We start from the raw sequence: 15,130 nt of genomic DNA on the forward strand, positions 1-15,130 counted from the left end.
TCTATTTCTCTACTTATTTTTCGTTCTTGAAACTGAAATTTCCTCGCAAGGTGATGGAACCTTTGGTACAAGTAAGTACGAGCGAGCTAAGAGGAGTTTACAAGTCTCATATATAGTTGCATCCAGATCTAGGTTGTTTGTGTTCGCTAAACTTAATGTGGTGAGATATAAGTTTATTTGAAATTAGACTTAGCAAATTTGAATATGGGACACAAATTGCATGAGTAAGAACGTTTGTTGAATTTTTGCACGTCGTTGTTTTGGTGTCTATATTTTCTATTTTAATTTTACATTTGTTATGGTAGTGCCTATAATAGTAAGTACAATTGCAGCACAGTTGCAGAAGCCCTGGATCTGCAGTTCTCTTCGACGTTATACAGCTCATTTTTCCCTTCGAAATGTTATTCCAAGATAAAATTGTACAAAGCCCGGACCAATAAACTGCACTTCCTTTTACTGGTTTTTTTCCTCCTAATAATAGTAGTACTTGGTAAAGCAAGACAGGAGGCATAACCAAACTATAGGCTATGCAAATTTCAGAAAAACATTAATCGAATAAGAAAAGAAGAAGAGAATAGAAAACTCATTCTCTATATTAGGAATTAGGAACCAAAACTTCTGAATAGAACACTGCTTCTGATAATAATACAGTTGTCTATTCTTATTCAATGACGATTTCTGACAAACCTCCTCTGAAACTGGCTTCAAAATGTCCACTGTGAACACAACATTCTTTCCTAAAACTCTCACAACATCCACCAACATGTCTCTTTGACAAGCAAGCCCTTGGGGCTCCGCAGCCAACATGGTTGTGGCCTCCTAAAATATCAGTGGTCGTTTGTTGATATGGTGGACTGCAGTCTGCAGAATGATCCTTGCACAAAGATTGAAAATTGTCCCCCTGATCATGACCACAACAAAATCTTTTCAGCTCACCTAATTCTTCATCTGCAGTGATGTGATCTTTTGGATGATCTGGGCAAAGTTTCACCTCAACTTCAGTTTTGGAACTCAGTTGGGAATCCTGAACAGAAGAGCCACAAGATTTGCAATTGAAGGAGGAACACTGTTTGATCTCATTTACCCCATCATCAAATGCATGCCTTTTGGATGACTTTGAACAATTGCTTTCTCCATGATGATGTGTGCTCAATCCTATATGTTCAGTATTACCTTTGCAGCTTCCACGATTACAGCATTTTGGCTTTCGAGCTTGTTTATCACGTTCACAGCAACTTTTTTTGTTCTTGAACTCTGACTTTTTACAACTAGTACCTCTGGAGCTGGAACTCAATGCACCTGACTGATATGTTGGAGCACAGTCCTTGGAGAAGCATGTATCCACCTCACACTGTTTTTGAGGCTTAATTGCATGACAACAAGGCTGATGAGTATGCAGCAAATCACTTTCAGAACTTTTCCCATTGTCTTCTTTGGCAGGTGATAAACTTTTGCCAAGCATTTTAATTGACTTTGAACAACTAAGCTCTCCATGCTGATGTGTGCTTAATTCTCCTATATGTTCAACATCACTATTATAGCTTCCAAGATTTGAGCATTTTTCCATTTGGATTCCCTTATCATTTCCACAGCAACTATGCTTGTCAGTGTAATCTGCAATTTTACTACTTCTGCATGAGGTTGAACTGCTGCCCAGTGGACCAGATTGATGTCTTGGAGCACAGTTCCTGGAACCGCATGACTTCACGCTGCAGTGTTCTTGTGGTTTTATTGCAAAACAACAGGGAAGAATATGCAGTGAATCTCTTCCTGAACATTTCTTGTTCTGTTTGTTGGCCAGTGATGATGCAGCAGAAGATTTGCAACCTTTTCTCTGGTGTTTTGGCTTTTCTCTAAGTAGAAGCATGCTGTTTAAGATCACCAGCATGCATGTCCCGACATCAGCCAAGACAGCAGCCCAAACTAGTGGATGGCCTGCTATGGCCAAGGCTACTATAGAACCTTTGGTTACAACTGAAAGAATCATATTCTCAAGTATCTTTCTTCGGACTCTTTTAGCCAGACGTGCAACTTTTGGTATTCTCCGAATGTCATTTGTCATTAGAATGACATGACCGGTTTCTGTTGCAAGCGCTGAGCCGGAAATGCCCATTGATATACCAATGTCAGCAGTAGCTAATGCAGGAGCATCATTAACTCCATCACCAATCATGGCTGTGTAGGCTAACTTCTGGTAGTCCTCAATAATTTTTGCCTTATCTTGTGGCAGGAGCTCAGCATGGACAGCATCTAGAGCACCTCCTAACTGCAATCACAATTTCCAGTTCATAATTCAAAGTTGTCAACACTATTTCTGATCTTTCCTGTCGCCTTAAGTATGAAAGAATGCAATTTCTCAGATGAAAATTTGCCCCTTCTATTATGTGTTAAATGAAAGAGCTGGATTAATTCGAAGACCAAAAAAAAAAAAAATGTTCTTCTAGAATAAAGGAATAAGCATTGGACGGACATTTCAGAGTTCCTGACCACGCTGCAAATCATACAAAACTTGTTTGCAAATGAACATTTTTATCCGAATATCGAATCCTGACCAGGCTCATGCTATTTCAAGATTAAAGATAGGATAAAACCAACGGCTATTATCTTTAATTACAGATACATTAGTATTTCTGAGCATACATGAAACATTATCAAGTATAAAATCTTATTATCCAGCCATTAGATATGCTAAATATGTTTTGGGCGTTACCTGATCTTGTGCGTGTCTGGCTGCTGCATAGCTATCCCCTGTTAGCATGACCGTTTTGATGCCTGCTGATTTAAGCTCTTTTAACGCTTCCTTTGCTCCGGTTCGACAGACATCAGCAAGGCTAAAAATTCCAGCAGGAGTTGACCCCACGAATATGTAGCCCACCGACTTCCCTTCATCAATATTTCCTCCTAGTTTGGGAACTGAAAGTGAAGCTGTTAAGAGACTCATTCTATGACAACAATATGTATCAGATTTCAATACAAACTTCCTCTCCGGTGCCAAGAAATGTAATATATGAATTATGTCAAAAATATTAGGCATTCGAAGTAATACTTAAGCAACAAACACATAAATTAAATTTACCAGAGGGACATCCTGCTCTTGCTGAGATTTTTGAATTTCCTATGTAGATTTCTTTCCCATCAATTCTGCCATAGATTCCTTCACCAGGATAATCCTGAAATTTCTCAACTTTGTCCGGTTTTGGTTCAACCTGATGTGATTGTGCAAAGTCAACCAGTGCAGCTGCCATAGGATGACTTGACTTGCTCTCAATACTTGAAACCCTGAAATTGTTCAGTTTAGAGAGGTTAGTTGCAACTTTTGTGACATCAACCTGAACTTTTTGTTTTTTTTTCCAAAGTTGTTTACAATTCTGAGTCTAATCAAGTCAAAATTTCTTTCTGTCAAGGTTCTGTTACTCTAGCCTATTGGCATTCGAACATGTAAGAGTAAGTTCTGCTCAGTGACATGTCTAAACCATTGTCTTATATCCATCAACATACTGTAATGGTCAAAAATGCTTCCACCATTTAACGTAATACAGACAAACAAAAAAGAAAAGGAAATTAGAAAACTTTACCAGTAAAGCATATTGCTTAGGCTACAATCATCCAGCAGAGATCTAAATTCTGTCACTTCAAATTCTGCTCTAGTTACCGTACCAGTTTTATCAAACGCCATAACCTTTACATTAGCCAGCGTCTCAAGATAATCTGCCCCCTTAAAGAATACACCTGATTTTGCAGCCTTTGTAAGTGCACAGAAGATAGCTACAGGCGTAGAGAGGATAAGCGCACACGGACAAGCACTGACTAGAACAACCAAAGCAATGTGGTACCATTGTTTCTGATTGTGAACTCTTAATGAAGCTGGAATCACTGCCAAAGCAGCTGACATTAACACAATGGCTGCCAGAAATTCAAATTTGTCATTAGCTAATAGTTTAGAAATGAATTCACAGCAAAGGATTTGAAACAATGTTTCTCATTTGAGGCAATGTTGATATCAAAATTCAAAACACTGGAATTGCTTGTAAGCAATTTGAAGAGAAAAGTCCATGCTATTCAGTATCATACATAGCTGCAAAAAGAAGGTAAAAGCATATATAGCAATGAATTAGAATAGCCGTCCAACTTATGCTCATACTATCTGTGTTATGCAACTTCTGCTCATACTATCTGTGTTACTCTACAGGAAAATGCAGGAGACGGTGTTCCTCTAACAATGTTGCAGATTGCTAACCTGGTGTATAATACTTTGCAAACTTCTCTATGAATCTTTGAGTTCTAGATTTGTTGTTCTGCGCCTCTTCTACAAGCTTTGTCATTCTTGCCACCACGCAATCTTCAGCAAGCTCTGTAGTTCTAATGCTAATGTACCCTAAAGCAAAAAAATGCCATTATCAGTACAAGACAGTCTAAATGGTTTAGTCATTGATCAACAACAGAATATGGAAGAACAGAAGAATTACCATTGATATTAATGGTGCCAGCCCAAACATTGGAGTCCTTCTGCTTGATAACTGGAAACGATTCTCCAGTCAAAGTCTTCTCATCTACATCACAATTCCCCTCTACAACAACTCCATCAATTGGTATAATCTCACCACCCTTAACAGCAAGAACTGAATTCACCTCCACATCATTAACATCAACTTCTTCCCCAGTTTCAGCTAAAACAGCTCTTTGTGGGACTAAATTAAGTAATGATGACATTGCTGCAGTGGCCTACACAATCATCAAAACCATCTATAAACATTACGGATTTGCAATTTTCTTGATTATAGTACAACTGAAGTAGAAATTACATCAATTAAAACCCTCCTAAATCCTAACAGCCAGCTTCAACATCCAGTTGAGAATAAACTAGCAGGGAAGATTTCAGATAAAAAAAATTAGGGTAAATTACCTTCTACCCCCTTTATAGTTTTGATATTTTATCACATAACCCCTTTATGGTTTAAAAACTTATATATAACCCCCTTATGGTTTAGTTTAAAATGTCACTAGTAGTTTTTCCGTTAAAACTAACGGTCAATAGTAAAAGTCAAAATCAAACTAATAAATTGACTAATTCACCCTTTCACTACTTTTTTTCTTTTTTCCTTCTCTCTCTCTCTCTCCCCCCCTTCTCTCTCTTCTTTTGAAAGTGAAGAGATGATTTTGAGAACCTATATTTTGGCGTACAAAATCTTAATTTTCTCCAAATACAAAAGAGATGGAAGGAAAATAAAAAGTAAATAAATAAGAAAAAAATTGAAAGGGAAATATAAAAGAAATAAATAAGAAACAAATAATACCAAATCTTGTTTGACTACAAATATCATTATGGGTTTTTAAAACCAAATCATTAATGGTATTTTCTAGTTCTTATATATCTTTTTAATTTCAAATTCTTTTTTTTATGTTTGGAGGGAAAAAAAGGAAGTAATGAAAGGACAAATTTATCAATTTGATCTTTTGTTATTGATCACTAGTTATAATTGAAAAACTAACAGTGATACTTTAATCCAAACTATAATGGGGATATATAAGTTTTTAAATCATAAGGGCATTATGATGTAAAGCATCAAATCATAAGGGAGCAAAAGATAATTTATCCAAAGAATTACGATACCAAAAGAAATGTGGCATTGTTGGTGAAATGAAAGAATCAAGCATTTTACTAGCTAGATTGGCTATATTTACTTTACCATCAGATACATTGATCAGCCAGTACCTCATGGTTTTGTTATTTGAGACCTTACCAACATTCAAAACTACAAAAGAAATGCAAACTGCTGCTAACATTGTCCACAAGAACTAGCATTTCGTTTCTTGATTCTCTAGTCAATTCCTTCTAAATTCCACTAATTTACGCATGCAAGTTCACACAGTACACACATAGACAGAAAGAAAAGAGGGCAGGACAGTTGAACTTTTGGCACAAACCTTGTGACTTGCTAGTGACTCTAACCATTCTGATATGGTAAACAGGAAGACAATTGTGGCAGCTTCCCAATAATCGCGCAAAACAATTGAACCCGCAACTGCAAAAAATATGACACAGATTAGAAAAACTAAAAAGTTACACTCAAAGATATAGCCCAAAACAGCACCAATCTTTGCCTAAATTGGAATTTAGTTTTTTCTTTAAACTTACGAATTTGTCCTTGTGGAATTCTGGTTGAAATGGAAGGGTTCTTTTAGCATATGTATTATTATTTGAGCGGGCAACATAAGAAAAATAAATAAATTAGCAAAGTCCAATTAGAAAAAATTTGGAGTAGATGTAACAAAATTGCATGTTGTGATAACCTGCAAGGACCTAAAATGAATGTGGTAGTGTGCCCAAAAAAAAAAAAGAAAAAAGAATGTGGTAGTTATTATTATGAACGGCCCACGTAGGCAAACAAAATTGTTGCCACTTTTGAGAAGAAAAGTTAGTGGGAAATCCTATTTATCATTGTATCAAGGGAAGCCACAACAACAAAAAGCCAGAAAAGAGCCATACCATCCACAAAGACTCTTTTGTGAGGTGGGGACTTTTAACATGTTTTTTAATGGCAAATATCATTTAGAAATAAGGGGTTGGAAAAATAAAAGAATGAAAAAAAAAAACTAGTTTTCTCATTTTGGTGCTAAGCAAGAAAGACAGGGGATCGAACTATAGTGGCACTAGATACGGATCGCTATCAAATTCTAAATGCTATCAGATGTCGATATCTGATTATATTACTTCTCCAATTATTGAACTTTTCTTTGTCTTTAATTGGTAATTTCGTACAATACTACATTACTATATGTTGCTTCATCTGTTCCAAATATTTCCTCTTTACCTTTACAGTTGATAACATTGTTAAAATAGCAATAAAATCACGAATTAATTAACGATTTGTCTAACAGTTACTCGATAAAATGGGTTCTGGTGATCCCACTTTGCGTTCCGTTTGATATCGTCATGCAAAGAGGCAAATTTCCATTTCCCTCCTAGACATGCAATTGACACTTAACAATTTTTTTTCCTAAAAATATATGAAGAAAAGAAAATTCTAATTTTTTCATCTTTCTAACTCTTGTTTAAATGAATCGTGATTGCTCGTAGCTTAAACTTTATAACTCCACTAAGCTAAACATAATTTAACAGAAAAGAATTTTGAAAAGACAACGTAATTAAACAAATGAAAGTGACATGCAAAGATGCCATTTGTGTGCTGAGTTTTGGTAATACAGTGAACAGAAGAGAGGATTAGATTAAAGGATCATAGCATTATCAGTCAATGGTATCGTAAAAAAGAAATGCACATCCTTCCTTCGTAATTCAACATTTATTAAGTAATTTAGCAATTTCTTTTTGGCTATTTGATTGTAGTTTAGTGGTTAATATTTAACAGTTTATTCCGTTAACCTTTTGAGCTTATGAGCCTGCAAAAAGAGGGGGAAAAAAAAAGAGTAAACATTTTAATTCCATAGACCAAAGTTAAAGATAAGATCTTTATAAAAGAACAAAACTCAAAAGAAGTTAAGGGAAGACAGTATGAACTACAAAAGCAAAAGGACAGTTACTCTTTTTTTAGGTAGCGTGGACGATAATGTAAGGCATGTCAATTCGTGACGTGCACAACTTTGTTGCCATTTGGACAAGATTAGGAGTAAGAGCTTCTTTATTAAAGCAATACAGGTATTCCTGCCAAATATCTTTGGATCCCAAAATTTATATTCATTAATTTATTTGCTAGCTTCATAAATCAATTTTAGATTATTATATATCACTTTCATTTTGGAGCACAGAAAGTTCTTTTCATACAATATGAGGAGCTAGGATGTTTTGTACAACATGCCCTATAGCTCCAAGCACCAAGAGGTGGAACCTTTTAGGATCAATTCTGCTTTGCTTTTCGAATTTGTATCACTTTTTCATTTTACACTCTAATTTTAATTTTAAACACGTTGCACTATAAACTTTCAATTTTAGACGAAGTGTAAAGTGTATAAAATTAAAATTTAAGATATAAAATGTAAAACTTGTACAAGTTTGAGACTGCAAAATAGAGTTAGTCCAACTTACTACTTAGATCTTTTAATGTCTGTCCAAGCCCACAAGAATGCTTGTGAGTTTTGAATATAAAATAGATGGGATACAAAGCACTTAACAATCTCTTGTAGGTCCAATAATCTAATAAATAATGTGTTAACCTTTTTATGCATGGAACAATATAATAACAATTTTTTGGGTTGAAATTAAGAGATATGATGTACCTGTAATCACAAGAAGAATGTTGATATCCCCTAGTGTGAGATTGCGAAGCGCAGATAGAGCTCTAAAAATAATTGGAATGATACCAAATGCCACAGATCCAAGTGCTAGCCAGTGAAAAGGGTAGTAGAAATATTTGAGAAAGGACAGCAAAAGTAATACCCCAGAAGCAATTGCATATGGACTTGGCCATTTTTTTTTGGCACTATTGACGCCTTGTACTCTAACACTTGCCTCCAATCTTGCTTTATTCAGTGCTTTAACTGCCCATCAAAATCAGATGAAACGAATAATAAGAGAATTTGTTAGTGAAAATCAAAATCGATGATCGCATTCTACTGGTTTTCTATATTCAAAGAGTGGTTTTCTATATTCAAAATCAATTTGGGTAATTAAATTTAGTACATTTACTTTGTAGATTTTCCAATCTAGATTAGTTTGCCCAAAGAAAATTGACTCAAAAGAGCAAACAAAAAAAAAATTTTCAAAAAATATTTACATATATACATACATACATACATACATACATGTGTGTGTGTCTATAGATATATATATATATATATATATATATATATATATATAGAGAGAGAGAGAGAGAGAGGGGGGGGGGGAGAGACCCAAAAAGAAAAAAAAAAGCTAAATCTGTTGAAAGAGATAACTTAAAATATTGACAAAAAAAAAAAACAAAGAACAAAAGGAAACAAAAATGTAACATCCAAAAGGAACTTTTCTAAAGGATAAAAAAAAAGGAACTTTTCTAAACTAACCATCTACAAACTTTGCTTAGACAAGATTCAAGAAAATTATGCAAGTTTGGATTCTCAGAGTAAATAATTAAAAAAATTCCATCTAATGGTGTCTCCAATACCAAGTCACAAACAATTAAAATGTAATCCTGGCAAACATAAAGAGACTAAAGAGTAGTTTTAATTATAGTTATAGGCCCCAAATCTCTCTATAAACTTCTCAACCCCCTTCACCCCAACATTTTTCCAACCAGAAAAAAGGGGGAAAAGTGCATAGCTCTTGACATAGACTACATGTTAAGTTCCATTTAGGTGATCCCAATAATTGCATATGAAAAAAGAAAATGATGACAAGGGCAAAAATAACTGAACAAAGGCAACATGATTAGCATGATGGATGACATCTTCCTTTTCAATTTATAATGCCAATGGGACTGCTGTGACGTTTCAGCAACCCCCACCAGCACTGATGCTAAAATGGACCACAGATCACGCACTTGATCAAATCTATCTGATGCACAAAGAACCTAGACCTTTTTTTTTTTTTTGTAAGAATAAACTGATTCCATTTGATGAATGTTAGCTTCACTTTTCATCTAAGCAGCCATTACCATAGACTACTATAATGCCAAAAACATAATTCCATGGTATCAATTTCACTATCACCTGAAGAAAACAGAGGGAAAAACAAGTCCAAGTTGAAGCAAACAGCAGTCAAACATTTTTCACTTAGACAACCTATTACACATACAATTATTTGCTTTCTGTCTTCTTCCTTTTTTTCTTACTTCATTTCTTAAGATTTTTAGGTGAAGTGAATTAACCCCCTGCCCCCAAAAAAAAAAATAGAGAAACACTTTTTTCATTACCAAGAAAGAAAAGCCATCAAAACCTTTAACCTCTTAACCATCGACACTATAATTATCGGATTATGACATCTTAAACTCTTAAACCTTTTGCATTACGGAAATAACCAAAAATGACACTAATTGCTCTTTTAGTTGATTGGAAATGAAAGGGAAATATAACGTCTAGCATCAATAAGTGATATGTAAAGTGAAACCAAAAAAGAAAAAAGAAAAGGCAAAGGACCATCCACATGCCTCCCCCTAGCCCTCCACGTTACGGATGGATCAATAAGGAAAAGAAATGAACATTTCAAGAAAATACCTATTTGCAACTGGGAAGTGAGAATACTATCATGGAGAACAATAACTGTTTTCGTTGGGACAATTACTGAAACATCTTTCACCCCATCCATTGATTTGAGAATGTTCTCAATCAATGGAACTTCTGAAGGGCAACAAATTCCCAGCACGTCAAAGTAGCTTTTCTGAATCTTCTTCTCTTCACCATCTTCTCCATGACTAGCACTAGCATGTGCAACCATGTTTTTCTTCATCATAAGTTTCTGCATGAAACCATATGCAGAAGAATATGAATATTAATCTCCTCAATGTTCAAGCAAACAAGTAATCCAAAATGCGATAACAGCGGGAAAAAAAAAGAAGAAGAAGGATGGAACAAAATTCTAGTATTCTTGCTTACTCAAGAAAATCTCTGCGATCAGAGAAATGCTCTGATAAGCTAATTCTCCAAGTTAAAGAAGGATGAGTTGTATCGAGTCAGGGCAAAGTATCAGACTTAGAAGTCACAAGTTATGGTGAATATGAGGGAGAAATATAAGGGAGAAAAATGGAGGAAAAGAGTTGGAGTCCACATATGAAAACCACCTACTCGAATAACTCTGAACTTATATAGGGATCATTATATGGAGGAACAGTTGGACATGGCTTTTGACCTTGGGGGCTCCCAAGTGACGATTCTTGGAGGGTCATTTCTTGATCACTTTATTTTATTCTAGTGCCAAGAATATATGTTGGAACAAAGGATCCTATCATATTAGTGAAATTCCCAGTTCCTAAATGCACTTGGATGAATATATGGTAACTTGGTTCCTATATCTAGGAAAAAAAATGCTAGAATTCATGAAAATTTTATTTGCTCGAATTGTTAAAGATGATTCTATATCCTTATTAGCAAAAAAGCATGCCTAACAGTTTCTTATCTTGAATGACCTAACACCTAACTGGATAACAGATAGAGAATTGGTATGGATGCGGACTTCAATTTTTTTTGTTTATCTCCCTGATAGAATGGAGAGAAGGGCTCCTTTGGTACTTTTCTATTACTTAATATCCTTCAGTGGCCTCTTTGTTCTGAATTGCAGTCCGGCACGTGATAAATTTGGAACTAATGCTTTGGTAGCCGAGAAAGGAGCATATATGACTCATTCTATGATGCGAGAATTGGCATGGATGCGGTTATCTCGTCAGCTTCCGTTTTAGAAACGTAGACATGCCTGGTTGAACCGAATGATCTAAGTTTTTCTGATCTGGCCGGTTTGACCGAACCGGTCAAGGATTTTCTTTATTTCAAGAAAAAAAATTTAAATAAATAAATCTATATTTAAGTGAAAATATAATATGCAAAACAAAAATAAGACTTATAGATAATATGATACAAAGAAGATTTAAAAAAAAAACTTTATTAACCACCCCTGAACCAGATAGCGTTAGGATGCTCAGTTTCCAATTAAAACGGTTGAATAGCCTAATCTAATCTTCATTGAGCACATCGTCCATTTACCACCTAAGTGGAGAAGATTCAGATGAGGCATACATGCGATTTGGATGGTACATGTTTGAGTTTGCTTCCCTTAATGAGTTTGCTTCCCTTAATGATGTAGTTAATTGCTTCCGTTAATCAAATTAACACATTTGCTACAGAGGCCTTAGTTCACTTAGAGTCAAATCCTCCATTTACTCTTGAAACGCATTTAAAAATGCTTGTGATAACCAACATGATTCAGAATCCCTATCTTTGTTTATATAAGTGGCAAACATGACGAAGGGACAAAATAATATTACCATTTGATTATTGAATTATAGGGTTTGCCAAAATTTCACAATTATTGCACCCAGTTTAAATGTGAATAGTGGAATTTTCTCCAACAGGATTGGTGTTGTGATATGATTAATTATTAACTCAATGACATGATATTAACAGTTTGAGCCAAGAATTTCTTTTAGGTTTTAATTATTTAGACATAGGTGAATGGACCAAAAAAAAAAACTGTGGAAGATAAACGGCCAAGATGGACATCTAAGATCACCTTTCTCGAGTTAAGCAGAGATCATCTAAATGATCATTTTGAGGTGAGTAACAAATCCTTCGATCTGGCATGGAGATTGCTGTGGCCTTTTCCCTTTCAACTTTCTTATTCATCCGCATAAGAAATATAATAATTCACGAAAGTGCCTAATAATTGATATAAAGGCCATTTCTTAGGACGTGTTGGACCATCCACAATTCATCCTAAAAAGCAAAACCAAACAAAGAAATGTCAATTCGACAAGAAGCAAAGTTTTGCAAACAACTAATGTAAAGGGCATGGAAAAGATACACGCAATCACAGTTCAAAAAAAAAAAAAGAAAAAAACAGACACACAAACAGAAAACTTTTTTGAATAGGCAACTTTTATGTCCAAATTATTAGTATTGACGTTTTTCCTACACTAGCTAGGAGAGTCGTGCTCTACTTCTTCCTTGTTTATTAACCTTTATGTGACGCATAAACACTGTCCAAGTCATGCTTGTATTAACTTTTTTCGGTTTCTCACAACTTGCTGTGATCAATAACGGACACTGTCTTTCCTGCAATTCATGCATCATTTTACCCTTTTTTCATGCTCTCTTTTTCCCACACTAGAAGTGTAAAATTTGGCGTCCACTTGATCACCAAATAAGTCAATTTGTTTTGTTTTGGGTGCTCGGTAAACTAAAAGAATTTAATAATTACATAAATTCCTAATGTGCCTCCGTTTGGACGATTGTATTTCAGGTTAGTCGTAAGAAAAAAGTTATTATAGTACCAATCACTATGCAGTTTTTCTTTCTTTTTTGTAAAAGTGAAATGAAATAAAAGCAATTTTTGTGAGTTTCAATCATAGTTAGAAAATTAACCAAAATTTTCAAATGGATTTTTGTGTTTAAAGCATATTGAGAACGAAGTAGAAAACGCATAAAGGTAAAATTTAGTGTTTGTTTGTAGTTTCAACCAAGTGTAAATAGTGAAATGTGTAATTATTTATTTATAAGTTGTTGGCTTAGAATGTCAAATAAATATCTTGCTGAATAGCGATCAGGAATATTCTTTAAATGTGAGGGCATAGGTAATAATTTATGCATATAAATTAAAGATTTGATTGGAGCAGTTGGAGCAAGTGAGCAACATTTATAAAATGATAATTTTAGATACCTCTCCTGAGATTTCTCACAGTTTCACTGCCCTCCCATGATATTCTAAAAATATCACTAACCTCTTTTAAAACTAATTTTCTTGTAACAATTTAGTCCAATTCAAAAAAAGCAATAATAAAAAAATAATTTCAAGCATGAGAAGATTTATTTATGCTAAAAGTGCCTCTCAACTATTATACTAGTTAGATTAAATATTTGATCTGACTTGTTAATTCACTTATGGGCCAATTACTATACATGGTCAGCAAAAAATTTCCATCATTCATAACAAAAAACAATAACTTTCAAAATTTAACAAAATAAAATTTTTTCCCATACATTAAATTCTTAGTATTACGACAATTATAAGAGAAATTAGCCCAACTAAAATCTCTATATATCTGATTTCTTTTACTTGTCAAGTTCATAAATTGGAAAAAGGATGCCTAGTATTGAATCTCTTTTTAGATGCCAAATTAGATTTTCTTTTTCACATTTCAAATTATGTTTAATTTAGTTTCTAAATGGCTTGATTATTTCTCATGTCTAAATCCTTCAATTTATCAAGTGCATTATGTCTGATATCTTTTATTTGTCAAGTATATAAAAATTTAAAAAAGGTACACGTAGTATTGGCTCTACTTTCAGATGGTAAATTAATTAACTTTTTGCAATCGAAATTATGGTTAATGTAGTTCCGTAAACGTTGAACTCTTTTTCTTCACATATATGTGTAAAATATTCTAAATTATAAGGGTAATAAAGTCATCTGGCCATTAGTGATATAAGCGTTGGGTCGCAAATGATTGATAGAAAGGGTAAGTGAAATTTCTAAAATCTCAAGAGAGGACATTAAAACTTTCAGAAACCTTAAGGCAGGTTTCTGAAATTTTCCCATTTTATTAATGTGAGGGCAAAATATTTAGTTTATACATATAAACTAAAAATTTTAGAATTGTCCCCACTGACCTCACACTAAATTTTAGAATTTCCCGTGCTGGGACTATTACCAATGAAACCGTCCAAAAGGATTTTGGACATTTGAACAAAATGTAATACATTCGTTCAGAATGTAAGTCAACTTGAACACAATATAAATTTTGTTCATTTTCTTTGAGCCCCACACACATTATTAAAATCTATATAAAACTTATAATATGAGCCACACTATTTTTTTCTCCACCAATTAAACCGTTCCTGTCCCAAAATCCACTAAATCGGTCTCTGCTGTACGCTCCAACTCTTTAACACAACTGCCTAAGACGCGCCACGAGTTGGGAGACTTACCTTATACTACTTTACAAGACCCAGGCGCCTCGGAAACTAAGGTCGGCCATACCACAAATAAGTCGGTGGCAATTTTCCATGGCATATTCTAGACTTGCAGCATACTTGGGATGCTACTTGCAACTGATATTTACAAAATGGTAAAACCTAGCAAATTCTAGAGAAAGGGGTGGTGATCATTTAACAATATTCGTATATATGATTTCAGCACATGAAAGAAACAACACAAGATTATAGGGGTCAACCAAACTTTTAGGTACCCTTTTTTTTTTTTTTTGGTTTTAAGGGTACCCTTTTGGACAGCATTTAATACTACTTTAATTAATGAAGATTCTGTTTTAAAAGCCTATTTTTCGTACACTGTTGGGCAGTTTTTGTTTAATAAACTAACCAGCTTGGACAACTCATATTCACCCAAGTATGCTCACACCTCGTTATCTGGGCAAGTGAATGACTAATTTACTAATCAGTAATTACCATCTAAACTAACTGAAAATATAATTATTATAGTAAATTAGGATGATAACGCATCAATTAACCTACCACAAGTCATTTTCCTATGCTT

General features: G+C 34.3%; 1 protein-coding gene across 1 annotated transcript; it reads right to left on the reverse strand.

The window, feature by feature from the left end:
* Nucleotides 1-431: 431 nt before the first annotated feature.
* Nucleotides 432-10,901, reverse strand: LOC113696982 (cadmium/zinc-transporting ATPase HMA3). The gene is made up of 10 exons (XM_027216369.2): nt 10,525-10,901; nt 10,147-10,387; nt 8,233-8,493; nt 5,926-6,023; nt 4,467-4,722; nt 4,238-4,375; nt 3,576-3,903; nt 3,077-3,279; nt 2,711-2,913; nt 432-2,266 (listed from the first exon to the last, which is right to left on the reverse strand). Exons 2-10 carry the CDS (start codon nt 10,379-10,381, stop codon nt 662-664), a joined length of 3,327 nt encoding a protein of 1,108 aa, XP_027072170.1. The 5' UTR covers nt 10,382-10,387; nt 10,525-10,901; the 3' UTR covers nt 432-661.
* Between the last annotated feature and the right edge of the window lie 4,229 nt (nt 10,902-15,130).

Source organism: Coffea arabica, chromosome 6e (genome assembly GCF_036785885.1).
Source record: "Coffea arabica cultivar ET-39 chromosome 6e, Coffea Arabica ET-39 HiFi, whole genome shotgun sequence".
In the NCBI taxonomy this organism is placed as follows: domain Eukaryota; kingdom Viridiplantae; phylum Streptophyta; class Magnoliopsida; order Gentianales; family Rubiaceae; genus Coffea; species Coffea arabica.

Bases quoted from the DNA above. Each gene is read 5' to 3' on its own strand.
- LOC113696982 (XM_027216369.2), bottom strand. From the start codon at position 10,381: ATGATGAAGAAAAACATGGTTGCACATGCTAGTGCTAGTCATGGAGAA. The intron at 4,723-5,925 runs GTTTGTGCCAAA...ATGATTGTGTAG, and splicing joins AGTCACTAGCAAGTCACAAG to GCCACTGCAGCAATGTCATC. The intron at 4,376-4,466 runs GTAATTCTTCTG...TTTTTGCTTTAG, and splicing joins TGGCACCATTAATATCAATG to GGTACATTAGCATTAGAACT.